The 27617-nt window shown below is 46.0% G+C and overlaps 1 protein-coding gene across 2 annotated transcripts in view; it reads left to right on the top strand.

Annotated features, from left to right (window-relative positions):
• The window catches only part of PANX1 (pannexin 1), a 37169-nt gene extending 10377 nt beyond the window's left edge, over nt 1-26792 (top strand). The window contains exons 2-6 of one of the 2 annotated variants that reach the window (XM_082410004.1): nt 2927-3059; nt 11732-11871; nt 24179-24402; nt 25449-26107; nt 26654-26792. In XM_082410004.1, the coding sequence (XP_082266130.1) occupies nt 2987-3059; nt 11732-11871; nt 24179-24402; nt 25449-26107; nt 26654-26733 (1176 nt within the window). In that variant the 5' untranslated portion in view covers nt 2927-2986 and the 3' untranslated portion in view covers nt 26734-26792. The remainder of the gene's footprint in view (nt 1-2926; nt 3060-11731; nt 11872-24178; nt 24403-25448; nt 26108-26653) is intronic. The other variant, XM_082410003.1, reaches the window with a different exon arrangement.
• The last annotated feature ends 825 nt before the right edge of the window (nt 26793-27617 follow it).

Here is a 27617-nt window from a genome sequence, read left to right as displayed (position 1 = left end):
GACTCTGACAGATGAGGAACTGAGGCCAACAGAGGCCAGATAACGTGCTCAAGGGCACACCGAGCAGAGCTGGAGTGCAGCTTTGATTCTGAAGCCTGAATTCTCGGGCACTGCTGTGTACTCTGCCCTCTCCCGTGTCCTGTGCATCAGGAACAGTGCACTGAAAGCCGCACGGGCTTGTACCCAGCACAGAGGCTACTGGTTTGTTCAGGGTCTCGGCCCTGCTGCCACGGAATCATCCTCCCCACTCTCGGGACCATCTTCCCCATTCCTTGCTTGCTTGCTGGGGAGGGTGCCTTCTCCGTTAGAATCATGGCCAGCCCCATCCCCAGTTCAGCACTGCAGCCTCAGCAGGGCATCAGGACCACGGGTGCATGAATTACAGCCCTAAGGATATTAAAACAGTCCCTCCACCCATCCTGCCAGACCTCCTTGCCATTATCAGAGCATCAAGTCTAGACTTCCCAGCATGTCACCCCAGGATGTCCTTTATCTGATTCCCAGCTGGACTGACTTCCAGGCACAGTGGTGTGCTCCCCTTCATAATACGCGGTGAACTTTAGAGACTCCGAGCCTTTCTCGTGCTCTTTCCCAGCCTGGGTTTTCTCCTCTCCTCCCTTCAAGTATGAACGTCTGCCATGGCTCAGCCATTACCTTATGCAATTTTTTTGTTTGTTATCGTTAGTGGTTCATATTCTTGGCCTCCTCCTGGACCGCAAGCTCTTGGAGGACAGGGGCCATGCTTTCTTTGTCTTTGAATCCCCCGTGGTACCATGCCCAATAAATGCTTTTTGGGTGGAGCGACCATCAGGGTCTGCGTACCTTCGGGAGAACAGCTGTGCTGTGTTGTACCAGAAGAGAAACAGAAAGAACAGCCCTTGGGGAGAGCAAGGTCCTTGGCTCTTTCTGATATGCTGCTGGCACAAAGGCTCTGTGGCATTAAATACCAAATGTAGACACTCAAGGCCTTCTACGACACAATAGGATTTCTTTGTTGCAGGAACTACAAAATCTAGCTCTTAAAATCTAGCAACTTTGAGGGAGAGGTGATACAAAAGGACTTAACAAAGTTGGGTCTAGTTTCAGGCTGGGGCCCCGTTAAATCTCCAATCCCGATTATCCAAGGCCTGCTTTCACAATGCGTATGTTCAAGATTTACAGAAGATAAGACCAACAGGTAAACCAGTAAGAACGGTGAAATTCAAATAATTACAAATGCACTGAAGAAAATAATACAGGATGTGACAAAGGAACCGTATATCTTTGTATCTCCAGTGCTTACCATGGTGCGCCCGATATATAGAAATAAAAACAGCTACCATATATTGAGTTCTTACTATCTGCTTGCACTGCGGCAGATATTTCCTTAATCCGTATAGGAATTCTATGAGGTTTTGCAAACAAGAAAAATTAGGTTCAGAGAGGTTAAGTAACTTGCTAGCAAGTAAAAGAGAAAACTTAATAACTATTGGGTATAATGGGATCTTAAAGCAATATTCAGGAAATAAAGATTCTAGAACCTCTTCTTATAGATGTACCTAATTTTTTCTCTTTAGGCTGAAATCCCTTCCCCACACCTAACTGGACTTCCGTGTTGTTTCACACAAATTAGGCCTCTGTGTCAGTGAGGACCAGTTGGACAATAATTTTCTTCTAAGCCTTTTTATACTTAAAAGTATCTATTAACTTGCCCCTTGGCCTTAAATGAGCTGTTCCTTAAATGTTTTCTTTCTTAAGCCCCCTCCCCCCACCTTGGGGGGCAGCATCCATTTCTCATGTTCATTTTGGGATGGTGCCTGGTTTCCCCACTGCCCTCTTACAATGCAAAAACCGAGACCTCATTTCCTCTAGTGGAAGTGTGACCCGCCTCGGGTTACTGCAAGGATTTATTTCTGGCTCTCACATGTCCTTCTTGCTGTGACTTTTCTGATGATGTAGTTTATTTGATCTGGCCCTTCCTTCCCTCCATGGGTGCAGCCTCCATCCCTACTGGGTGAACATCTCTATTGGTTGGCCCCCTCCACCCTGCCAACAATCTTTCTGACTCAACACGAAGTAACATTAGGTACTTTGTGTTAGGTCTTCACACACCAGCCATTTGGCCACATTGGCCAAAATTTTTTAATTTAAATTTATTTATTTATTATTTTTAGCTGCATCGGGTCTTAGTTGGCAGCATGTGGGATCTTCATTGCGGCGCACAGGCTTCTCTCTAGTTGTGGTGCACGGGCTCCAGGGCGCATGGCCTCAGTAGTTGTGGCATGCAGGCTCTCTAGTTGTGGCGTGCAGGCTCAGTAGTTGCAGTGCTCTGACTTAGTTGCCCCACAGCATGTGCGATCTTAGTTCCCCAACCAGGGATCGAACCCGCGTCCCCTGCATTGGAAGGCGTATTCTTAACTGCTGGACCACCAGGGAAGTCACTGGCCCTGAGGTTTTTGATGACAATTTCTTTTCCGCTCAGGACCAGGCTGCCAGGGAAATTGAGGCTGGCCCTTTCCTGCTCTGCTTGTGTTACTGGCTGGCCTTGCTGTCCACAGCACCTATCCTTCTCCACTCCACCCTGCCTCCACCTTCTCTTTCCCCTGGTCACTTGTTCTCAGGGTGTCATCACATTGGGGAAAGAGGAGGGCCACACACGTGGGATTGTATGGAACCTACACCAAGTATTAGCTGTCTGCCTCTGGAAGTTGCTTAACCTCTCTGAGCCTCTGTTTCCTCATCTGACAAATGACACTAAATGATAACTAGCTCACAGGTTCTTTTATTCAATTGAGTGAGAGCATGTAATTCCTATCTAATTGTAGTATTTAGTAAATGACATCTGTTCTTGGTGATTCTGTGATGGAGAGTAGCTTATATGTGATTAGCACATAGGGAATACCAGTATCATGTGTGAGTCACATTGGTTCATATACTTTTTTTCCAGCATGTGAAAGATTTGTGCCACCAAGGAAGAAGATCTGGATGAAGCAGGCTTCAGAGGAATATGGCGCATATGATGCCCATTAACCCCACGCTCTTCCTCTTGGCTGCACATGGTCAAATGTCCTGTTTTGGAGGTGCTATCAGGTGGTTCTGTCTGGTCTTTGTGTGTTTCACTTTTTTACTTGGGTGCATAACTCAGCAGCCTTTCTTACACACCCTTCATCACACTACTGTGTTTTTAATCAGGATTGTTGCTGTTTGATTAGTGCTCTAGGTACAAAATCTGCAGAGACTTTGAGTGATCTGCCTCAGTCCTATATACTGCCATAGCTCTGTTATTTTAGTGATTTTGCAGAATACTACTTTTTTTTTTAAATACACAAATTGTATTATAGCAGAGATGTTTGTATTGATTTCCCTTTTTACCTTTCATCTACCTTTTGTGTTAATCTTCATTTTACAGAAGCAAAGCCTTTGCCCTGGACCAGGCTAGGACCTAGAGGTGATGGAAGAGACTTCAGGCAGATGTGTGCTGTGACTATTTCTTCATACTCTCTCTCACCTGGACTATTTTTTTTTTTAATTTGTGTTATCGTTATTTTTATTATTTTTAAATTAATTCTTATTAGAGTATAGTTGATTTACAATGTTGTGTTAGTTTCTGCTATACAGCAAAGTGAATCAGCTATGCATGTACACATATACACTCTTTTTTAGATTCTGTTCCCATATAGGTCATTACAGAGTATTGAGTAGAGTTCCCTGTGCTATACAGTAGGTTCTTATTAGGTATCTATTTGATATATAGATTCTGTTCCCATATAGGTCATTACAGAGTACTGAGTAGAGTTCCCTGTACTATACAGTAGGTTCTTATTAGTTATCTATTTGATATATAGTAGTGTGTATACGTCAATCCCAAACTCCCAATTTATCCCTCCCCCCCTTCCCCCTTGGTAACCATAAATTTGTTTTCTACATCTGTGACTCTACTTCTGTTTTATAAATTTTTTTAGATTCCACATATAAGCGGTATCATATTTGTCTTTCTCTGTCTGGCTTACTTCACTCAGTATGACAATCTCTAGGTCCATCCATGTCGCTGCAAAAGGCATTATTTCATTCTTTTTTATGTCACTTGGACTATTGCAATAGATTGCTGACTGGTCTCTACTTCGGTTCTTGACCCTGAATGCCCAATTTTTGACATAGCATCCGAGTGAACCTTTTCAAATAAATATCAGAAGATGTCTTTGCTTTAAAAATTCTGAAATTATTATTATTATTAATTTATTTTTTTGGCTGCATTAGGTCTTCGTTGCTGCGTGCGGGCTTTCTCTAGTTACAGCAGGGGGTGCTACTCTCCGTTGTGGTGCACAGGCTTCCCATTGCGGTAGCTTCTCTTGTTGCGGAGCACAGGCTCTAGGTGCGTGGGCTTCAGTAGTTGCAGCACGTGGGCCCCTCACCCCACCATGCCCGGCCTCTGTCAACTACCAATCTGTGTTCTGTCTCAGTGAATTCAGTTCTATTAGATAAAACATATAAATAAGATCAGAACTATTTGTCTTTCTCTGTCTAATTTATTTCACTAAACATAATGCCCTCAAGGTCCATCCGTATTGACACAAATTACAGGATTTCCTTCTCTTTTATAGCTGAATATCATTGTAATATTCTTGTAACTTTTCTATAGGTCTGAAAAAAATTCAAAATAAAATGTTTAATTTTAAAAAAGAGATGAGGTAAACAAAGCAAAATGTCAATATTGTTTTAAACCCCTAGGTATCTGTCATATTATTTTCTGTAATTTTCTGTATGTTTGAACTAGTTAATCTCAGATGATCAAAATTTTAAAAAAATAATATTTAAATACATTGAGTACTTTTTTTGCATCTTTACTAGAACATTAAGTTCTCATATCTTTTTTCCCTGGCACCCAGGTCATTGAAACTTTATTCACTGGACAGTTGTCAGGTTTTACATTGGATTAATACAAGTTCTTCTTTTGTGTGGTCTAGACGTTCTGGATGTACTAAGGGACTGGATTCTCCACCTCAGGAAAGCGACACTTCAAACCGCTGCTTAGTTGTCTGGTCTGTTCTTCTGGGTATAGTGCTGGCCTCATGGTTCCTTCAAGCTGCAGTCTCTGTCTGGCTCCCTTTTCACTTCTGCTCTTGCACTTAGCAGGCTGTATAATATTATATTGTTTACGCCATCATTCTTGACTGAATTAAAGGAGCCCTGCAGTTTCCATCGGAGGCTCGCCACCTTGACTGTATGTTCCCTTGGCTGTCTGCCCTGTAGTCACAAATCCTGGACCACGTGGTCCGGGCTGTTATTCCCCTCCATACGTGAGAGCATTGTGCACTGATGGGCCTTTGTCTAATTTGGTAGACCCAGAAGCAGAAAACTATTAATGCAGAAATGCCAAACAGTTTATTGCTTGGAATGGGTAGTGAAGTATCTGGGGACTTCTTGGGACTCATTTAGAAGATAACACTAGATTATGCCCATCTTATCAAGGAGCAGATATTAGCTCTGGTTGGGTTGTCTTTACAAGCCAGGCTTAGCTGTGGGAAAAAAGAGAACTGGTGAATCAACTTGGTTTAAAGGAAAAGAAAACTATCATTCCGATTCAGTTTTTTCAGTTTGGGCTACAGAGAGTACTTATATATTTTCACACTGGTTTAAAACACCTGTGCCGTGGGGTCAGTTCCCACAAAGCAAAAGTCAAGGCAAGAATGGACCATTTGGGACTTTATTTATTTGCTTGTGTTTGAAGCTAGAGGTTGGTTTGAAGTCGCCTGGAGAGGTGAAAGGGGAGGAATTTGTTTCTTTTTTAGAGAGAGAAGTAGTCCTGAGATTCTTGGAATTTTACTCTATTTTATCAGGGTTGGGATCTCTGAGTATTTGGCAAGAAGGGATCCTTTGGGACAGACTTCATTTGGTCTTATGTTGGTGTCGAAGGTGCTTGAAACAGATTCAGGCCTGTTTCATCCTGATGAGTTCTTGTTACTATTTCATGTTTATTTTTAAGCACTGACCACTACCTATCTCTTTCTCTACCACACAATCAGGGTCCCTTTCTATGTGATTATTCCCATTGAACTTGAGAGTTTATAATGCAGTTGTTTTCAGTTTTTCTGACAACCTTAAAATATAGCAAGAACTTTCAAATTCAGTGCTTCATAGGTTGTATTATGACCTACCTGGATCCCCTGGGTATGTGTATATATATGTGTGAATGGTGTGTGTATGTGTATCGTTTACATTAAAGTGAAATAGAACTGAGTTTTTGTTTTGCAAGATAAAAACATTTTGCAAACTTTTAAAATATTCTATCGATAGTAATGACTGCTGTGTTCCCTTTCTGCCTCCCAGAAACAGCAAACCCAGGACTTAATGTTTTGTTCAAAGAAACTTTCCTGTCTCCCTCCTTCTCTTTTGACCTTCTCTGACCCAGCTTTCTTCAATAACCTGTGCTTCTTGCCTCCTCTTTCTCGTGTTTGGAAGGTAAAGATGGAAACCTGGGTTGATACCCCATCTCTATAACCCGCTAGTCACGAGAGCCTCACTTTCCTCATTTTTAAAATGGGGTCAGTGTACACAGCAAGGGGGGGGTTCCCTTTTCTTGCTTCTGCTGCCCCTTCACTCTCTTCACTGTGCTGGTTACCAGGTTAGAATCTCTTCCGTTTGAAAATTCCTCTAATGTCCTCCCAGGCAGTTAACTAGATCTTTCTATTAGTGTTTTGTTAAACTTGCGATTTTGGTGAGTTGCCTTAACTTCTCAGGAAGCCTGATTCTTGCGCTACCCTCACAGTTGCATGTAGCGTTTAAATGCAGAAGCAATGCAGATAACTTACTCCCACACAGCACCCGGGGAGGGAGGGTGCATATGTTTGTCGGAAGATGTTGGGGACTTGCTCAGAACTCACAGCCCTTCAGGTGTGGGCCCTCCTAACCAACTGAGTGATAATAATAACTAAATTATTATAACTGAGTGAGAAGAATGAAAAGAAAGCTTATCAAAAAAAGAGGGACAGCAAAACAAGGCCAAAGCCCCTCCGGATGGGGTGGACCAGGAACAGAGAGCCTTGCACTAGCCTTGCACTAGCTAGTGTTGGTGCCACGGAGAAGCTGCTGGGCTGGCCCACCTCCCTGGCTCCCATCCTGTGGGCTGACACTTAGGGAGAAGGGGTGACCCGCACCCTAGGCTCCAGACCGGGGCCCGGAGGCTGGGTGGAGGGATGTCTGTGACGTGGGTCACTTGTTAGCAGATGTTGCAGCTGCTGCCACGGAGCCCCCGGAGCACATGTTTCCTGCCCATGATCTTTCGTTCTATCCGGCCAGACACATATGGAAAGCCCACAGCTCTGTCTGCACTCTCAGCTGGACAGAAGTGGTGGTATTGTTCTTGGTGTAAAGCCAAAACTTATTTCTCGGTTTCTGTACAGTTGTGAAAGGCGGTGCAGATCTCACTTAAAGCTACTCCCTAGAAATCAGAGTGCCCTCATTCAGCCAACACGCGGCAGAGCGGAGTGGAAAGGGCATGGGACCCAGGCTAGAGGATCACTGTGGATTACGGACTCTGTTTCCTCAGCTGGGATAATGGTATCTGACAGGGAGACTTGACTGTTAGTTGAGATACTATTTATCATAGTACTTGGGAACATTTAAAGCACCCAGAGAGGTGTTATTTATTTGATACAGAGTGCTCTATGAAGTTGAGAGGGAGGGAAGGAGGGATGGAGGGAGGGAAAAAGAGAGAGAGAGAGTGTGTGTGTGTGTGTGTGTATGTTCACTCTGCTAGCCAAGAGTTGAGATATTACTAGAGGAGATAAGACGTGCATGTCTGTACCACATGGTTGAAGGTGATTATCTGTCTCTGATGGCTTTAAAGGGCTCTGGGAGTTGAGTGGGGACAGTTTCATGCAGAGGGTGATATCTGAGCTGGGCCTTGAAGGATGGGCCATGGAGGTGGACGTGGAGGGGCATTGACTTTAACAAGTATTGGAGAGAGGGCCCCCGGGGCAGAGGGATTGATGTGAGGAAAGGCACAGATTTAGGAGCAAATGGGGCCTGTGCAAGCCACAGCAATAATTGGGTTGGATTGGAGCATCAGTTTGGATTTGTCTTCTGGGTGGCGGGGAACCAATGAAAAAATGTTGAGCCAAGGGAGTGTCAAGATCAGAACTGAGCTTGAGGGTGGATGATCTGGCAACAGTTTAAAAAGGTGGAGGAGGGAGACCGGAAGCTCTCCTTACTGGAAGACTACTAGGAAAATACATAAAACACCTGTTTACCTCCCAATAGTATTGGTTTTTTCTTCCAGTTTTATTGAGGTATCATTGACAGACAGCACTGTATAAGTTTAAGGTGTACAGGGTAATGATTTGACTTACACGCATCCTGAAATGATGACCACAGTAAGTTTAGTGAACACCCATTGTCTCATATAGATACGAAGTAAAAGGCAAAACAATTTTTCTTTGTGATGAGAACTCTTAGGATTTGCTCTCTTAACCACTTTCATATAGAACGTACAGCAGTGTTCATTATATGTGTCATGTTGCACGTTACGTGCCTAACACTTATTTACCTTATAACTGGAAGTTTGTACATCTGACTGCCTTCATCCAGTTCCCCCGCCCCCCATCTTCCACCTCTGGTAACCACAAATCTGATCTCTTTTTTCTATGAGTGTGTTTGTTTGTGAAGTATAATTGACCTACAACACTGTGTTAGTTCCTGGTGCACAACATAGTGATTTCGACATTTTTATCCGTTACGAAATCATCACCCCCCAATATCATTTTGAAGAGTAAATGAGATAAAGGATGTGGAGTTACCATTTGGAGATGAATCACGGTGGTCCAGGTCCCGAGCATCCTAGCCCCATGGCTGCAGCTGAGCCTCCTGACATGGGTGCTTTTAGGCCAGGCTAGGCTGTCCGGCCCTTTGTGAAGGTGTTAGGGCTGCACAGCCCAGCTCAGGCGGGTCCCTGCACCCTCCTGCTTGGACCTCCTGCAGGTCCCTCCCTTTACTCCTGCCCTTCGCTCCCAATTTAGCTCCTGCCCCTGCCTGGCTCTTGACTTCCTTTGTTTCCCGTTTCTGGCCTGGGACTATCCAATACCCAGGGCTTGATCTGCTCCTTTTCTTAGATTTGACCTTGACCCTTGCTAGGAAGCTCTGCCCATGCTGGTTAGTTGGAGTAACCAAGTGTTCAAACCACCCCGTTCCACCAGAGCCCCGGCTCCCGGGACCTCCTCCAGCTCGGCCTTGTTGGAGTGACTGGTCCGGAGAGGGGCATTTTAAGAGACTGAGAGGTAGATACAGATTCAAATTCTGATGCTACCATTGACTTCCTTGGGTGAGGGATTGCTGAATTACTGTGAGCTTCGGTTTCCTCCAGAGTAAAATGAAGACAAGACCTATCTATCTGTCTATTCCCCTCCCTCGATTTGGTTGTGAGGTTTAAATGAGGTAATGTAATGATTTAAAGGTGGCGTGGTGTCCTGTGAATATTGGTTGTCTTTTCTTCTGATCTTCCATTCCAGATGAAGAATGTTTACTTAGGAGCTCAACACGTGCTCAACCTCTGTCTGTAGACTCTTGTTAAATTTCCTTTCTTCTTCATTTGCAAAAGCTTTGGTGTGAAGAAGTTGAGTTATTTATGCTCCAGCAGTTTCCATCACTGCCCTGGGGGTGGCCCCTGAGGTTCCAGGACAACTTGAAGCACTTTTCCTATGGAAAGAAGGTTACTAGATGCTGGCTACCTGCACGAGGACTTACAGGCCAGACAGGTTTCCATGAAATCGTAACAGCATTGTCCATTTTCAGGAGAATGTGTTTGGACAGATGGTGCTAAGCAAGCAATTGGCCAGAAACCATCCATCTATAACCTGGGGCCTGTCTGTCCTTCTTACAGTATCTGCTGTTTTATGCCCAGTGAGCCTTGATGTCTGGGACCTCATTAGAAGCATTTGACAAAGGAATAACTGATGCAAGAGCAGAGTGAAGCTAGCCCCAGGGGTCCTGTGCTATCCTGATTGCTCTATTTTTTATAAAATGTAAGAACTCAAGTTTAATGGGATAAGAGTTGGAAGGGACCTTAAAATGTCTTTCCCACCCCCAACTCATATTTAAACCATTCCTGGTTGGCAAGAAGTTACCCTATTAGAGGATGCTTTCAGAAAGTGTGTGACTTTTCACAGTCATCTCCAAGGGCTCTATCTGAGAATTCCCTTCTTGACGTCTGTGGGCATAAAGGCACCTGATGAAGAAGAGGGGGTACTCAGAGCCTGGCCCGTTGCACCCCCTTCACCACAAGAATCTACTCTCCGGACAACATACCATCACTACCCTCTCCTGTCACAAGTAAAAAGGCCGACCCCTCACCAGAGGAGGGCGACCCTTTGAGGCTTTTTATGTCCCTCATGAAGGGACCAGGGAAGTCCAGCTCAGTGTCTTCCTACTGTCCTGTCCTCTCTGCAGGGTGGGGAGGGAGAATGGTGGGCACCCCCCCTCCCCCATCTTTAAAGCTGTAACAGAATCTGCTAACCACTTGGTACAGAAGGATGTGCAGTGTGCAACTGCCGGGAACCAGGTATGCTACTCAGAATCTAGACATTAATGTCATCCCCATTTGGAGATCCCTGGCTTTGTAAGTAAGTGATCTGAGGTCACCCGGTTGTGAGGGTCAGAGTTAGGTTTAGATACAGCTAACATCAGAGCCCAGGCACTTGGCACTCTCCCGCTGTACAGGCTGTGGAAGAGAGCGTGTCAGCTGTCCCCCAGCAGCTGGTCCCTGTGCCTGGAAGGGACACATGTTCCTGTACCTGCTTGATGGGGCAGGGGAGTGGGGCTGGGCTCAGGGCTGCCAGGAGAGGCTCAGCACCAGGCCCTCTGCCTGCTGGCAAGGAGGGGAGACACAGCTTCAGCCCTGCACCCCGAAAGTCCTACTGGCCTGTTTTCCACGGTGGCCCATGTGAGTCAGGAGGCACTCAGGAGCATGAAGAATCTTCCAGGTAGTAACGGTAGCATTTGCGGAGCGATGTAGTTCTCAGTTTGCAGAGGAGAAAACCGAGGTCCAGAGCCCCTTCCCAGAAGAGCAAGTTAACGGCAGAGCCTCGAGTGGGACCCAGCTCTCCTGGTTTCCCATCCCGCGCCCATCTCCCTGCCTGCAGGTTTGCAGTTTGGAGCATCTGCCTTCTGAATGGAAACCACTTGGGCTGCAGTTTTGGCCTGTGCCTTCTTTTTTCTTAGAAGAGTTGGAAAACGGTCTATTTGCCATCCAGTGATGTATTACCAAATGTTCCATCAGCCTTCTCTTCCTCAGGCTGAATGTTCTTTGTTTCTTGGCTCTAAAAAGGACTCCTTTTCTGGTTCAATTTTCTGTATTGACTCTCCTCCTCTCTCCCTACTCCCCACCCTATAACCCTCTCCTTCCTCTCAATCCTCACCCCAAATTAAACCAACTCAGCGTGTTTCCTTTGCACGTGTTTGGCTCTGGTTCCTTTCCTGCTCACTTTTCCTTTATGATGGTTTCACTTCCTTTGAGAGTGTTTCCCCACCTGAGCCCAAGCTGCTGTCATGACCAGTGTTGGCCAGAAAGCTCGCAAATATTCAGCTTTACTGCAGACTTGGGGGTTTGGTTTTGGTGCTGGCCTCGCTCCTGTAGTGGTGTTTGGTGACTTAGCAAACACCTGAAAGTCTGAGGCAGGGAAGGAGGGATGATGGGTGGGGCAGGAAGGGTCCAGACACCTGCACTTTCATTTACTTGGAACAATCTGTTCTTGTTTCTTAGGTACCCAAATAAGCTGCTTCTCCCCCAGTTCTTTCTCGTGGCGTCAGGCCTCCTTCGTGGACTCTTATTGTTGGGCAGCCGTCCAGCAGAAGGACTCCTTGCAGGGTGACTCTGGAAACCTTCCATTGTGTCTGCATAAGGTAACTGGGGACATTGCAAAAATCACCTGTTTGCTTTATAGACGTGGGTACTGAGGCCCAGAGAGGCTGCACCAGTCCAAAGCCACATGGATGCATGTGGCCAACCAAGGCTGTAACTCAGATCGTAAAACTGTAGCACATTAAAATCAGAAGGAACCTCAGAGGTTACTTGGTCCAGCACCTTCCTTGAGCAGATGGGAAACTGAGGCGCTGCTTGATTTGAGCTCCATAGTGGCCGGCACCTCATGTGTCTCGGTGGCCTTTCTACCCTTGATGCCCAGCGGTCTCTGAACCATACGAGGCTCTCAGTACATTTTTTATGCCTCATGAGCTTTGTGAGAGAACAGCAGAGTCGGGACTCAGAGCTTCGGCCAGCTCCTATTCCACCACACACAGGGTCTCTTGGAAAAAGTAAGGACCAACGTAGAGGTCAGTAGCTTCCAGCGCATGTGTTACTGCAGCATCGAGAAGCCCAGGGATGACGCCATCTGGGGGTATTGGTTGCAGCACAGCTTTTGGAATACACGCCTTTGCTTTCTGATGGGTCCACATGCTGCAAGGAAGGGGAGATGCTACCTGGGAGACACCAATGTCCTGCAGGGAAGAGGAGCAGGTCAGGAGCTCCGTGGTCGGGGGAGTGTGGAGGCAGAGCTCGCAAAGGCTGGGCAGTGTGGAACTTGGGCCAGAGTTGGCAGGTTTGTGCAGGAGGACATTCTCTTCGTAATGAAGCAGCTCCGTTGGGTCTTCTCCGTACTTGTGAAAGTAGGACTTTGTTTCAGCCTGTCATTACTTTCAGCCACTGGTTCTTTTGTTCATCGTGAAAATGAATAGAATGTTTGTGCATTCTTCAGCATCCACCAAGGAAAGCATGGTATGTTAGCTTTTTTTTTTTTTTTAAATTTTATTTTATTTATTTATTTTTGGCTGCGTTGGGTCTTCGTTGCTGCGTGCAGGCTTTCTCTAGTTGCGGCGAGCGGGGGCTACTCTTCGTTGCGGCGCGCGGGCTTCTCATTGCAGTGGCTTCTCTTGTTGCAGAGCATGGGCTCTAGGCATGTGGGCTTCAGTAGATGTGGCACATGGGCTCAGTAGTTGTGGCGCGTGGGCTTAGTTGCTCCGTGGCATGTGGGATCTTCCCAGACCAGGGCTCAAACCCGTGTCCCCTGCATGGGCAGGCGGATTCTTAACCACTGTGCCACCCAGGAAGTCCCGGTATGTTAGCTTCTGAAAAGCCAAAGGCTGACGTTTGTTTGACTCTCTCCTGCCTTGACCTGTTGCTGAACACACAGTCCTTCTTTCTTAAAAAGAACAGTTTAAGTCCTTCGCTGTGACTCAGGCTTGTTTCCCTCATGTTTATGTATTGCGTGCCATTTGGCACAATGATGCCCTACACTGGCTCCTTTCTTCTTTGGGGTTGGGCTTTTCTCTTGGACTTTCGGCCTTAGCGTCAGCTGGGTCCTTATCAACTTTGCATGACGCAGTAGCCCGGGCAGCGAGTAATAAGGATCTTCCGTATGAATGGGCACAGTTCTAGAAACTGAACATCTTTGTTTGCAAATCTAAATGCATGCTGTTGTAGTTTAAATCTGTTTGTTTTAATGGTCTTCCGGGAATGGAAAGTTGTAATCAGTGGCTGGGCTGGAGATTGATGGATCCACAGAATAGGAATGTATATTCTGGGACTGTCCAGTGTAAGAGTTGGCAGGGACGTTAGAGACCGCAAAACCTTTAGAGCAGGAAGAAATTCAAAGATTGTGATCCAAATGCATTTTACACGTGAGGATAAGGACACCTTGAGAGGTCACGCCCAGGAGTCACAGGACTAGTTGCTGGCTGTAAGATGAGAATCAGGTCTCTGGGCTCCCACTGCCCCTGCAGGATAGGAGGGGAAGTCTTGTAGAGCAGCGTGGGTAGTCAAGCCTTAAGTTTTCCATGTTAGTGAAAGATGAAGGAGCTCTCTTTCTGGTGATGGTAGTCTAGCTTGTTTTGGTGGAAGTTTGGCTGAGGATCTGAGCAGAGTTCTTGCCAGATTCACAGGGCTGGAGACAAAAATTGAATAGGCCAAGTTGGAAGGACCCTGGTCAACACCGTAGGCTTGAAAGACCATCGCTGAGGAGTGAGGGGTGATCCAGAGTTCAGCCAGCCCTCATAGGGTCTAGAGTCTTGGTTCAGAGCATTTCAGTATCGATTGAGTGAAGAAGACTTGGGATTGTCAGTGTCTCTAGTTCACCTGCCAGCCAGAAGCAAAAATAAGCCAGTCCTCCCTGGAGGAAGTAACTTCATCCAGAGCCTCAGATTCTTGCTCCAGTTTTTTCACATGTGATGTTCAGCACTCAATCAAAAATAACCAGAGTATGAGAGAAAACCCAGAACTAGAAAGACCCACAGGAGATCCAGATAAAATAGGAGGATCTTACCTGGATAAGTGTGACTTTCTTAGCCAGGCCAGATTCTGTAATCACAGCTGCCTTATTTTCACCTTGATGCCTTTTCAAGTGGTGTGTGTATGTGAGAAAGTATACACATTGTAAGATTCACCATTTTAGCCATTTTTAGGTGTGCAGTTCAGTGGCATTAAGTACATTCACATTGTTGTGCAGCCATCATTACCATTCATCTGAACTTTTCCGTCTTCCCAAACTGACACTCTGTACTCATTAAACACTAACTCCCTGTCTCCCCTTCCCCAACCCTGGCAACCACCACTCTGCTGTCTGTCTCTTTGAGTCTGCCTACCCTAGGTACCTCATATAAGTGGAATCAAATAATATTTGTTCTTTTGTGTCTGGCTTATTTCGCTTAGCATAATGTGTTCCAGTTTCACCCGTGTTGTAGCATGCATAGGAATCCTCTTCCTTTCAAAGGCTGAATAATATTCCATTGTATGTATACGCCACATTTTGTTTATCCATTCATCCATCGGTGGATACTTGAGTTGCTTCCACCTCTTGGCTTTTGTGAATAATGCTGCTGTGAACATGGGTGTATAGATATCTGTTCGAGTCCCTGCTTTCGGTTCTTTTGAGTACATGCCCAAATGTTGGGTTGCTGGATTCTTTTTTCAAGTTTAGAAAGCTTTTCCTGTTGGTTTTCTTTTGGCCTCTCCACACTCAATGGACTCATGACTCTTCAGCTGGCTGGGACCATCTCCTCCAAGCTCCTCATTTCACAGAGGGGATGCGGAGGACGACGGCAGGCGATACCTTGTCCAAAGTCCCATGGCCAGATGGGTTGAACACATGGCCTCTGTCAGATCTCAGGTGTTTTTCACATGTGAAAAGGTGCAGGTTTGATTTGTGTGGCTTCAGAAGTCTAGACTCTCACCTGTTAGTGAAAGTTACCAGTTGGTGAACTTTAGCTCGGCACCAAGAGGGTCTTTCCAGCAGAAGAGCTGTCCAGTGGGGGAGCCCGCTGTGGACCCAGGAGGTCCTTAATCCAGGGTGGACGTGAAGATGTGTGTTGTCTTCCCATATCTGTACTCCTCGCTCTGTCTGTGCTTCCGTCATGTAAAAACCCACCTCCTTAGATTAGTTCTTCGTTCTCGACACCCAGCTACATCATCCCCACCCCCTCATTCATCCAGGACTTTGGTGAGAGTTCTTTACCCTAGGGTGCCTTCTGTGTCCTCCCACATGATGCATCTGATGCACCATTCTCTGTCTCCAAGGACTTTCACCTCCTTTCCACTTGTCACCGTTCCGGTGGACGCCTTGCTCTGTGTGCCTCATTACCTGGAGCTACGTTAGGACATCCCACCCCGTACCGCCACCTCCTGCCCTCCAAGGCCCTCCCCCACCCCCTTCAGAGCAGACGGAAGCTCGGACACGAGAACACCCTCAGCTCCCTGCCATCACACGTCCCCGACGTCCCCACGCAGCACCAGCCTTCCCTGTCCTTTTGGTGAATGGATGGGGCCCCTTCTCCCGAACGAAGCTGTGACCCACTGTGCTCTGGATCCCCCTCCCCGGCTGCAGGAACACCTTCTCCCCATCTTTCTCCTCTGCATCCTCAACCCGTCCCTTCTCGCAGGCTCTCTTCCCACTGACATTCTAGCACATCCATCTCCACCAAACTGGTCTCGCCAAGGTCACCTACGACCTCCCTGTTGCTAAGTTAATTCTCACTCGCTGGGGCTTATGCTACTTGGCTTCTCTCTGACATCCAGTCCGGCGGACCACGCCCTCCTGCAGATGCTCTCTTGACTCTCCGGTTAGAGTCTCCCTTTGTCCGTCTCTGAGAAGTTGGAGTTCTGTCCTAGGCCGCCTCCTCTGCACCCCCTCCCTGGACCATTTCATGTCCCTGGTTTCAGTTTCTTTCCATGGGCTGTTCACAGCCAGGTCTTTGTCTCCAACCCAGCCTTCTCTCTTGAGCTCCGGATCCACACACCCAGCTGAACCCTGAACTTGAACACTTGAAGGTCTGGCACGTGCCTCCGGCACAGCTTGTTCAGAGCTGAACTTCCATTTCCTGCCTGTCCCCACTGTGACCTCTAGCTCAGTTAATGACACCACCAACCATCCTGTCACATCACCCAGAAGTCTGAGGGCCATTTTGACTCTTTCTCCATCCCCACATCCTGTCAGTCACTGAGCCCCATCAGGTCTGTTTTCATAAGGAGCTCTTAAACTCTTCATCCTTCTGTCCAGCCCCTAGGGCAGCCGGCCGTCCTCTTGCCCATCTTGCTGCTGTCATTCCTACTCTCCTTCTACCCCTTTCCACATCATCACAGGTGTTCTTTTTTGCCTGACTGTCATTTCCCTAAACAAAACCCTCCAGTGTCCCTATGAAATGTCTTTATTTCTTTAAAAAAAACAAAACAAAACAAAACTATTTTGGCTAACAAGGTTCACTCTCCCTCTGGCCCTTGTGAACCACCGCAGCCTCACTTCCAAATCCAGTGAACTCCAAATGCATTTTCCCAGTCTCAGCTTAAATATCATTTCCACCTAGAAGCTTCCTCTAAACCTCTAGACTGACGGTTGTTGCCAGTTCAGACTGCTTCAAGGGCCAGATGGGTCAATGTGAAGCTTCCAGGAATAAAACTGTGGGCCTGCTGTGTAGACAGTAGACTACATGCCCTGCCTCAGACATTCAGATCCTAGAAATGGGCCAGTGGCCAAGCAGAATATCAGCTTCACTCCACCCTGGTCTGTGTTGCTTGGTTGTGTATTCCCAGAGCAGCCTGTACTTTTCCTGAAATCACCCTGGGATATGATCATTACTTGCCTTAATTCTCCTTAATTGATTCTTTATTTCCAAGACTCTAAGTTCCATGCAGGCGGAGACCATGACGTGTCTTGTTCATCACTGTACCCCGAGAACAATGCACAGTCCACAGTGGGTGATCAGGGCACACATATGGAAGGGAGGAGAGGAATGAGGTGGCTTGCAGGTCCTGATCAGAACCAGACTTAGGTCTCTAGGAACATTCTGACTGGTGCTCACAATGAGGGGGTTAGAGGCACAGGGTTTATGTGAACACTTCTCAACGCACTTCTGACGCCAGAGTTAAAACCAGGAGACCCAAATTCCACCCCCCAAAGAAGTTACTCAGTGTAATATTGAAGTATGTGTTGGTGTAGTTTATGGCAGTGGTATAATTCATGCTGTCATCCCTCCCCACCTACTTCTTTCATTTCTCCTGCCCTGTTTCTCCTCCCTTTCTCTCCCGCTCCCTTTATTTCTAGTAGCCTCTAGTACCTCTGAGGAGTCGTCTCTGCTGGAAATATGGGTGCATTCAAGGGGCCAGCAGGTGGCACTCTAGGACTGTTTGACAACTGGCCTTTTTTGGGTGTTCTGGTCTCTTTGTTCAAGTTCATAAAGTAGGCCACTGTTAGGCGAGATTTCTTTCTGAAACAGAAAAGCCAGTTTTTGACTGAAAAACAACAAGAAAATAAAATTAACAGAGTTGTCAAATCTTGCTATATTTCCTTTAAGTGGATTCACAGAAACTTAGTTGCAGGGGTTCTCTGAGGCTTCCAGACCAGAGTTTTTCAAACCTTAGCATTATCTGTGTGAAAACACAGGGTCCTAGGCCCCATCCAGAACACAAGTTGGAACCTGTGGGGTTAAGGCCAGGAATGTGGTTTTTTATCTACTTTTTAGGAGAGTCTGCTTCTGCTGGACCAGCTTGGGTTCCAGTGTAGACACCATTCATCTAAACCAGTGTTTCCCAAACTCTGTGTGCACGCAGATCACCTGGAGATCTTATTGAAATATAGACTCAGATTCAGCAGGTCTGATGGGGGCCTGCATTCTGCATTTCTAACAAGCTCCCAGGTGATACTGAGGGTGCTTCTCTGTGGACCACTCTTTGCAAAGCAAAGATCCAGGGCAGGGGCTGGCAAACTGACATACCTGCTCCAGCCAAATCCAGCCCATCACCCATTTCTGCAGATAGTTTTGTTGGAATACAGCCATGCCCATTCATTTACACGTTACCTGTGTCTGCTTTTATACTATGACAGAGTTGCCTAGTTGTGACAGAGGCCATATGGCTCACAGGCATTTCCCGTCTGGCCCTTTGCGGGAAAAGGTTTGCCCATCCCTGATCTAGAGCTCTGAAGCCCTCCCAGATAATCCAGTGAAGGAGAACTCCCTGCCTCATAGGATAGTCCATATCATGTTCGTACAGATCTTTAGGAAGGTTTTTCCTTGCTTCCTTGTAACTTGGTTCTAATTCTATTGACAGGAGTCTTTTCTTCTTTCACACACAAATGCTCTGCTTGCCATCTTCTCTTTTACAAGTCTCTCCTCCTGTTAGGTCCCTCCCAGAATGTCACCCAGCACGAAGCCTGCTGCCTTGGGTGTCTTCCCTTGAGTGCAGAATAGAATGACATACCCCCTTAATTCTCTCTCCTCTGTAAACTGCCCATGGAATGCATCAGCCTTTCTGGGGAGCTCTTCACTCATTGGACTTCCCATAATTGAGGTTATCTTTAAATGCGTCACTATCCAAACAACATGCATTCAGGAACCCACATCTTTCACGAATCCTTATATATCGCTTCCCCTATGGCATTTGTTCTTGGTTTACCTGCTTCCTGCCAACTGACCCTTAAATGTTAGAGTCTCATGTCCTCCCTGGTTCTCTTGTCTTCTTCTCCGTGTTCTCCTTGGATGATCCCAGCCATGTTCTTGGCTTTGACCATCTATGAGCTACAAAAGCCAGAGTTGCGAGGATGGCCAGGTTGTCTTCTTTTTTTTAGTTATGTACGACACACCTCCACCAGGGCAGTGCCTTAACTACACCTCCACCACCCCTGCCTTAACTACAGGTATCTCACGTTCAGACTCTCATCTTCTCAGGTCTGCCACCCTCCCCTCTGCTGTGAATCTTTTCCTCCTTGTTTCTTTATTTCAACTACTGGTACCACCACCCATGCCCTCATGTAAGCCAGAAACCCAGGATTGGCCTTAGTTCTTCCCCTTTTCCATCCATCACTTCCAACTGGGCACTGGAAGGTATGTTTCCCCCTCTGTGTAGTCTCAAGTCTGTCTTCCTCTCCACACTGCTGCTGCCTTAGTTAGTGCTTATCCCTTACCCCCTCTTTGCTGCAGTAAGCTCCTGCCTCGTCTCTCCTCTCCAGTGTCTTCCTTTCTCCATGGCTGTAATAATCTTTCTACAATAAATTCCCATCATGCCCTCCACCGGCGGCTTCCCATACTGTGGGAGCTTCATAATTCGGTCCCCGCTTCCCCTTTGTATGAGTTTCCTAGGACTGCCGTGACAAATGACCACAAACTCAAGTAGCTTGAAAGAACAGAAATGTCTTCTCTCCTAGATTTGGAAATCAGGGTGTCAGCAGAGTCGGTTCCTTCTATGGGGCTCAGAGGGGAGGGTCCATTGCATGCCTCTCTGCTAGTTTCTGGTGGTGGCCGGCAATCCTTGGCGTTCCTTGCCTTGTAGATACATCGCTCCAGTCTCTGCGTCTGTCTTCACGTGGCGTCTCCCCTGTGTGTCTCTGTGTGCTTAGAGGGATACCAGTCACTGGATTAGGGCCCACCTTAAGTTAGTATGACCTCATCTTCACTAGTTACATCTGCAAAAACTCTATGTCCAAACAGCGTCGTATTCTGGGGTTCGGGGTGGACATGAGTTTTTCAACCTACTACACACCCTTCCAGCCTCAGCTCTTACTGCTTCCTCAGCTGTGGGCTTGCTCATTTACTTTGGTGCCCAGGATGGGTGAGAATTCACCAGGTAGACAAGGAGAAAGAATTCTAGACAGAGGAAAGAGGACGTCTGAAGGGCCACAGAGAGCTGAGTCTTAACATAATAGTGCTTTTTTTCTTTTTTTTTGGCTGCATTGGGTCTTTGTTGCTGTGCACAGACTTTCTCTAGTTGCGGCGAGCGGGGGCTACTCTTCGTTGTGGTGTGCGGGGGCTACTCTTCGTTGTGGTGTGCGGGCTTCTCATTGCAGTGGCTTCTCTAGTTGTGGAGCGTGGGCTCTAGGTCCGCGGGCTTCAGTAGTTGCAGCACGTGGGCTCAGTAGTTGTGTCTCATGGGCTCTGGAGCACAGGCTCAGTAGTTGTGGTGCACGGGCTTAGTTGCTCGGTGGCATGTGGGATCTTCCCGGACTAGGGCTCGAACCCGTGTCCCCTGCATTGGCAGGCGGATTCTTAACCACTGTGCCACCAGGGAAGTCCCCATAATAGTGCTTTATGGGTTGTTTGTTGTTGTTGTTTTGCCTCACTGTACTTTAAGACATAGCTCAGACGTTACCTCTTTTACAAAGACTTTCCTCACCTCCCCAAGGACATCTCTATTCCCTCAGTACTACATATTTTGTGATCATCACTTTTATGTTTTGATTATTTAATTATTAGCTGGTATTCCCACCTGACCTGTGTGGTCCTGGGGCAAACTGTGCACTTCCTCTTTGGGGCCATGCTCCCAGCCCACTGCCTGATACCTGGCAGGTGCCCAGGAGATGTTTTTGAATGAATTTACCCATCTGCATTTAATCCCATAAGACGTGATCACATCCATTTCACGGGAGGAGTCGTTCAGTCCTAATTGGATGTTCCTTTGCCTTAGATGAGCTAGAGGGGATTTGAACATGGAGGGAGGCTGGGGCAGATCCCCTCCAAGGTCCCTGCCATCTGGAGGGTCTGTTGTTCTAACTACAGCCCTTTCTAGAAACAAAACAAAATTTTAAGGCAGATAGACTGAAAAGTGTACCAAGTTCTTGGTTTCACCTTGCTGTGAGAAGCTTCACCAACTTTGGAATAGCTCAGCACTAACTAACATGGGCATCGTACAGAATCATGCAATCATAGCTTTGAAAGATGCCAAGCATCTCAGAACTAATTGGGAGTAGACAGAGCTTAGAAACAAAGCCGTTCCCATCCAGCAGATGTACTCATAAAGCTCGGTAGTTTTTCCATATTCCTTATTTGGGCAAAAGGATTTTAAAGACTATAATTTAATGCTTTTTTTGGATTCTGATTTCATTTGAATTCATTTTAAAGCCATCTTGCTGCAGATTCACTGCAAATCACCTTTTTATGTTTGATGAAAAAGAAACAAGAGGTTTAACTATGGAGAAAAACTAAGAAACGGGGCATTCAACTACATTCCCCTAGAGGTGATCAAGGTACAAGGATATTTTAGAAGAAAGCAAACACCTTTAAACATTCACGTAATACCTTTAAACATTCATTTTTCAAATTGCAGTGAGCTGTGTTGAACTATTCATTGGTGCTAATTATTGCACCGTGTTGGCATGTTAGAAAAATTCCTACAGACTGTAAACAGTCACTTCTTAATTCAAAAGAACAGTTTGAGATAAAATGCTATTATTCAAGTAGCTTTGAACCAAAAGTGACTTATACACATATTCCACAGCCCCAAGTTAGAAATACTGTTCCCTCTGTGGTTCCCAAAGGAAATGTCTGTTTCTTTCAGTTATGGAAGCAGCACAAACTCAACGTCACGCAGTTAAATTTTTATACTAATGGGCACCCTTCAGAGTGACTAGCATTGAAGGAACACTGCGTTTCAGTGTAACCAACTATGAATTATGTAGCCAAAATGCAGCTAATCACATCCTGTTGTGTGTGTCATTGTGTAGCAGCTCTTTGCAAATTGGATTAGTAGTTTTGAGGACCCCATCCCATGCCAGAACCCCAAAGGGAAGCAGCTGCGTTGGTGAGGGCTTTGCGGAGTTTCTGAGCCATTTGTGCTATTTCTCTTGCCCTTGGGGCAGGGATTCCTAAAGCGGGCTCCATGATAGCATCAGGAAGTCCACGAACTAGGATAAGAAAACAGAGGGCAGCTTTATTTTTTATGTACTTCAAGCTAAAACTTAACATTAAAAAATATGTATGTAAGTAGGCAAGAATCTATAGTGGTATTAGTGCCATGTGTGACTGTCACCCACAGAAATCACAGCTATCTTGGAGTATTTTTTACTCGTCATCACTTCAGAGTTACTGTGTTGTTGGACCATCTGTTAGATCCCATTAAATGTGTTGACAAAGACGCACATACACATTTGTCTTTTAATGTTGTGACAGCTGTATATCAACATCATCCATTTCCTTTGCGAATTTATGTGTTATTTTATGCATTTAAGAACATTATTCTTCATAAAAAAAAACAAGGAAAGACTGAGGAGCTGTCACAGAACCAAGGTGTCTAGGGAGACGTGACAATAAAACTCAGTGGATACCCTGGATGGGATCTTGAAACAGAAAGAAGACAATAATGGGAACACTGGAGAAATCCAAATAAAAGCCTGAAATGTAGCTAATGGTAATGTGCCAACGATGGTTCCTTCGTCTTGACAAGTGTGCCATGGAGATGTCTGATGTCAACAGAGGGGAAAACTGGATGAGGGTTATTCGAGAACACGCTGGACCATCTTTGCAACTTTTCTGTACGTCTGATCTATAGTGAGAGTCACGCTCTTACTTGGTCTGCTGCCGGCTCCCAGAGAGGTCGGGGTGGGAGTTTTGTGTCAACTCAAGGCCATCGTAGCCTCTTCCTGTTACAGCTCTGAGGAACTGTGGAGAGAGACCAATCCAAAGGCAGGGAGGAGTTTTCCAGAGAAGTAAAATAATTTGCGGTGTATTATGGTGAAAGAGGCATGGTTCTGGGGTCAGAAAGGTCAAGCTTCATATTCCGTCTCTATCACCAGCTTTGTGCTCTGTGGCCAGAAACTGCTCTGGGCGTCCTCTTTGCAAAGTGAGGCCATCGGCAACGGCTTTGCCAGGGTCACTGTGAGGATTGAAGATAACGTGCCCACTCAGTAACCTTTCCGTTGGTTTTAGCTGCTGTGTTTTAGTGCCTACGACATGCCAGGCACCATGCAAAGCATTTTTCGTAAATTATCTAATTTAATCTTTATAACACCTGTATTACGTGACCATTTGATAGATAGGGAAACTGAGGTCAGAGGCTCAGCAACCTCACTGTGAAGGCCACTAAGCTGAGTTTAACTTCAGATCTGTTCTGGCTGCAGCTTCCTGCATCTTCTCTGAGGCTAAGCCTTTCCGTACTGCCCTGCGGACCTGGTTACTGGATGCTCTTCGCTCCCTCTGACTTCTGAATCCCCTCTCATTTGTTTTGAATGTACATCCAGATCGGGTTGTTCCCCTCGTGACTGTCACCCATTGTGTTTGGCTTCTCCGGGTTTGAGATTATCTGGCTGTAAAATGAGGATGTTGGGTTGCCTTCACGGTCTGTCCACTATGGAAGTCCGTTCTGCATTTTGTGAATTTTACCTGCTTATTTTAGCTGTTTCATGGGCTGATTATAGGATCACTGAAGCCAACATTTTTCTAATTTGTTTTGAGCAACATTATGCATTTCTGTCATTCTCCCAAATTCCAGAGAGGAAAAAAAAACAGAGTTCTAAAAGCCTCAGTGACCTCCTAAAACCATAGCAATTAAAAAAAAAAAAAAAAAAAAGAAGAACCCAGAGGCCACTGTGACATTTACATGTTCCTTAATTGCGATTTTGTCAAGGGATTATTCTAAAGGACAGGGGGAACAATTTAATTTTTTGATTCCTTCTGTAATTAGGGAGGAGACACCATGTGTCACCATGTAGTTGCCAACGATTTCAAATTAAAGTCTATCGAAGTGGAGGGGGGAAAGGTAGTTACCAGCGTCACGTATTACCTGGACAGGTGAATTTAGCCATAAGAAGTAGTTATTGGGTAAGGAGCCTGACTTTCACAAGCGATGTGAAAGTCACATCGTGCATTTTTGTGTCAAAATGAGAAAACCACTAGCAGCGCTTAGCACGGTTACTTCAGGGGGTGGTCTGTTGATCCCGTGATTCGCTCTCCTATTTTTCAGTTTTTCCCCTACATCCTGTTACTGGTGGCCATCCTGCTGTACCTTCCCTCCCTGTTCTGGCGTTTCGCAGCTGTTCCTCATCTTTGCTCAGATTTGAAATTTATCATGGAAGAACTTGACAAAGTTTACAACCGCGCAATTAGAGCTGCGAAGAGCGTGCGTGACCTGGACTTGAGAGACGGTGCCTGCCCAGCTCGAGAAGTTAACGAGAACCTGGGGCAAAGGTAACTTAGCCCCCAGCAGCCAGCCCATCAGGATTTGGGAGTATGAATTAGCAGCCCTTCTCCTGGCCATCCGGGCTTAGGCTTCTCACTACCGGTACATGGGGAACTGTCATCCACCTGGTGACCCCCCCTGGGAGCCAGGAAGGCCCACTACCCCTAATCTCACCCCCACCTGTCTGCCCCAGCACCTGTCGTCACGTCAAGAGTCCTTCCCTTGTGGAGTGAAGCATCGCTGTCTCATGTTCTCAAATGCAGCGCTGGTTGCTTTGACCTACCCCTTCATGGAGAAGCACAGAGAGCAGATGGGAGGGAAATGGGGAACAAGTAGACAGCGCCTTGCTTTTTTCACGTTCTTGCTCCGGTTTTTGTTATTGACAATAGCAATAATCTTAATAGCTCTCATTTTTAAAAATACTTAATATAGCTCAGACACTTGAGTTTTCTAAATTATGTTATCTCATCCTCAAAACATCATTACAGATAACGGCATTTATTTATCCGCCCCCCCCCCTTTTTTTTTCTAGGTAAAAACACTGTCTTATAGCTTTAAGTGGGAGACCTGGGACCTGGACCCAGTCCAGGCTAAACCCACACCCACCCAGCTGTTGGCCTTCTGCTGCTCGCCTATAGGAGGAATATGTGTTCTGGTTAGGCTAGAAAAAGTTTCTTTACCTTATTCTACACACTTGAATGGTAAATATAGGTTAAAAACACAGCAGCAGAATAAGAACTAGCAAATTTATTTAACAAACATTTAACATTCACTAGGTGCCCGGAGTTGTTCTAAGAATTTGCAAGTAGAACATTTAATGAACTAGACCTTCCTTAAAATATTAAGGGGGGAAAGTGTTTTATTATTGCTTTTCCTTCTTTTTTTTTTTTTTTAAAAAAAAACCTGATTTTATTCCCTGGTACTCTAGTGAAGTTACAGGTAGAGAAGTATGGGAGGGAAGGCACTGGAGATTTTCGGTGTGATACTGTTGAATATGTTTCTATTTGACAATCTTGGTTAAGGGTTTAAATTATTTTTATTTGTTCCTTTTCAGTTTGTGGGAGATATCAGAAAGCCACTTCAAGTACCCAATTGTGGAGCAGTACTTAAAGACAAAGAAAAACTCCAAAACTTTAATTGTCACGTACATCAGCTGTCGGGTGCTGTCACTCAGCATTATACTGTTAGCAGGCGTCTACCTGGGCTATTACTTTAGCCTCTCCTCCCTCTCGGATGAGTTCATCTGCAACATCAAATCCGGCATCCTGAAAAATGACAGCACTGTCCCCGATCGGTTCCAGTGCAAACTCATTGCCGTCGGCATCTTCCAGTTGCTCAGTTTCATCAACCTCGTGGTGTATGTCGTGCTGGCTCCCCTGGTGGTCTACACGCTGTTTGTTCCATTCCGACAGAAGACGGATGTTCTCAAAGTGTATGAAATCCTGCCCACTTTTGACGTTCTGCATTTCAAGTCGGAAGGGTACAATGACTTGAGCCTCTACTTTCTTTTCTTGGAGGAGAATATTAGTGAACTCAAGTCGTACAAGTGTCTTAAGGTTCTGGAGAATATTAAAAGCAGCTGTCAGGGCATTGACCCCATGCTTCTTCTGACAAACCTCGGCATGATCAAGATGGACGTGGTTGATGGCAAAAGTCCTGAGCCCGTGGAGATGATGGCAGAGGACCAGGGGGACCAGACGGCAGATCTCAAAGGTAGGCTTAGCTCTCAGGGTGGAAGCTGGGGAAGCCCACAGAGCACCTCTGCAGCCGCCTTTTCTGAATGACTGACGGTCTTTACCCCTGCCCACCGTTGTTAAACCATTTTCCTGGTGTGGTATTAGGTGAAACCCCTCAGTGCTGGGAGAGAGAGGCGAAAGCATTGGTGCTGCCCCAAATTTCCAAAGGAAAGCATCTAGGCTGTGCTCTCTTCCTTCTCCTCATTCTCTGTCTTTCTCATACTCCACCCCTTGCTCAAGCATTCTTCTCTGATGTCACTCTTGCTAATTTTTGTCTTGTTTTACTGGCTTTTCTCCCTATACTGCTGATCGTCTTGTCTGTCATTCTCCATTGCTTACAAAAGAGACTGAGAGTTTATTGATTTAATTGTCGCCCTGACCCAACTTCAGCTGCTCTGCAATGGGGCTAAGATTAACTGGGTAAGGCAAAGACCAGGAGGTAGATGTATAGCAGAAGTTAATTAGTGCCGATGGGTCCTGCCGAGGGACTTCTGTCATAAATACTTGTTTTCCATTTTGACAGATTTGAATGTACACAATGGAACGAAAATAAATAATGGAGAGCAGAATGCTCGACAGAGACTTCTGGATACTTCTTGCTGATGATTTTTTCCCGTGAACTTCAGATCAGTGACCTGGGCAACATGGGATTCATTTTGGCTGAAACACCTCTGGCAGGTACCCAGCTGGTTCGCAGTAGGTGGTTCTCAGCAGAGATACTGAGTATGTCCTACTGAGTCCCTGGTGAAAACGATGGTCAACAGAACGTTGTGGAGGATGGTTCATGAACTTCCTACGAGACAACGTGGAGACAAGTAAGCCACAGCAAACGTAGATGTGTACGTCGTCATCAGACGGAAGGTGGAAAGACTAATCCTAGTAAGAGTAACAGACCTTTTAGTGCCTCAGAGAAAAACACCTTTATGTACAGATGGTGCAACGAGCCTCAGAGCTACTGGAAAGCAAGGACTTTGGGAGTTTTTTTGTTCTGTTTTATGAAATAATAATAAACATGTCAGGGTATAATTTAATATGAATCTTGTCTGTGCCCTAGTGACTGTTGGATGAGAAAAATATTCACTGGCTGACTGTGGACCCATAGGTGGATCTGCTCCTGGCAGTATCCTACATTGGAAGAATTGCTGGAGCCTCGACTCTCGTACACCAGGCTCTGGACCCTGCTACCTGTCAACCTTGACCAACCGAGATCCTCTAACCACTATGTGATGCCCTCTGCTGCAAAGGGCAGTGGACCCAAGTGCTGCTCTGACTGAGAACTTCGTTAATAAGATAGCATCGAAAGGATATTGTGACTTCCATACAGGAAAGAATGCTTCTGAAAGAGCCCAGTGGGGAAAGCTGAACATACAGAAGAAGTTAATCCAATCACTTTGGAAGAGGTTGTCTGCAGGGAAGTCCTCTGTTGTCAAAAGCATTTGAGACAGGATGTTACTTAAACAAATTCACAGAACACAGAAAGCTTAAAG

The sequence above is a fragment of the Balaenoptera physalus genome (assembly GCF_965194825.1).
Source record: "Balaenoptera physalus genome assembly, chromosome: 10".
Taxonomy (NCBI): domain Eukaryota; kingdom Metazoa; phylum Chordata; class Mammalia; order Artiodactyla; family Balaenopteridae; genus Balaenoptera; species Balaenoptera physalus.
The sequence above is the reverse complement of the archived record's forward strand: the minus strand, read 5'-3'. Positions and strand labels throughout refer to the sequence as shown.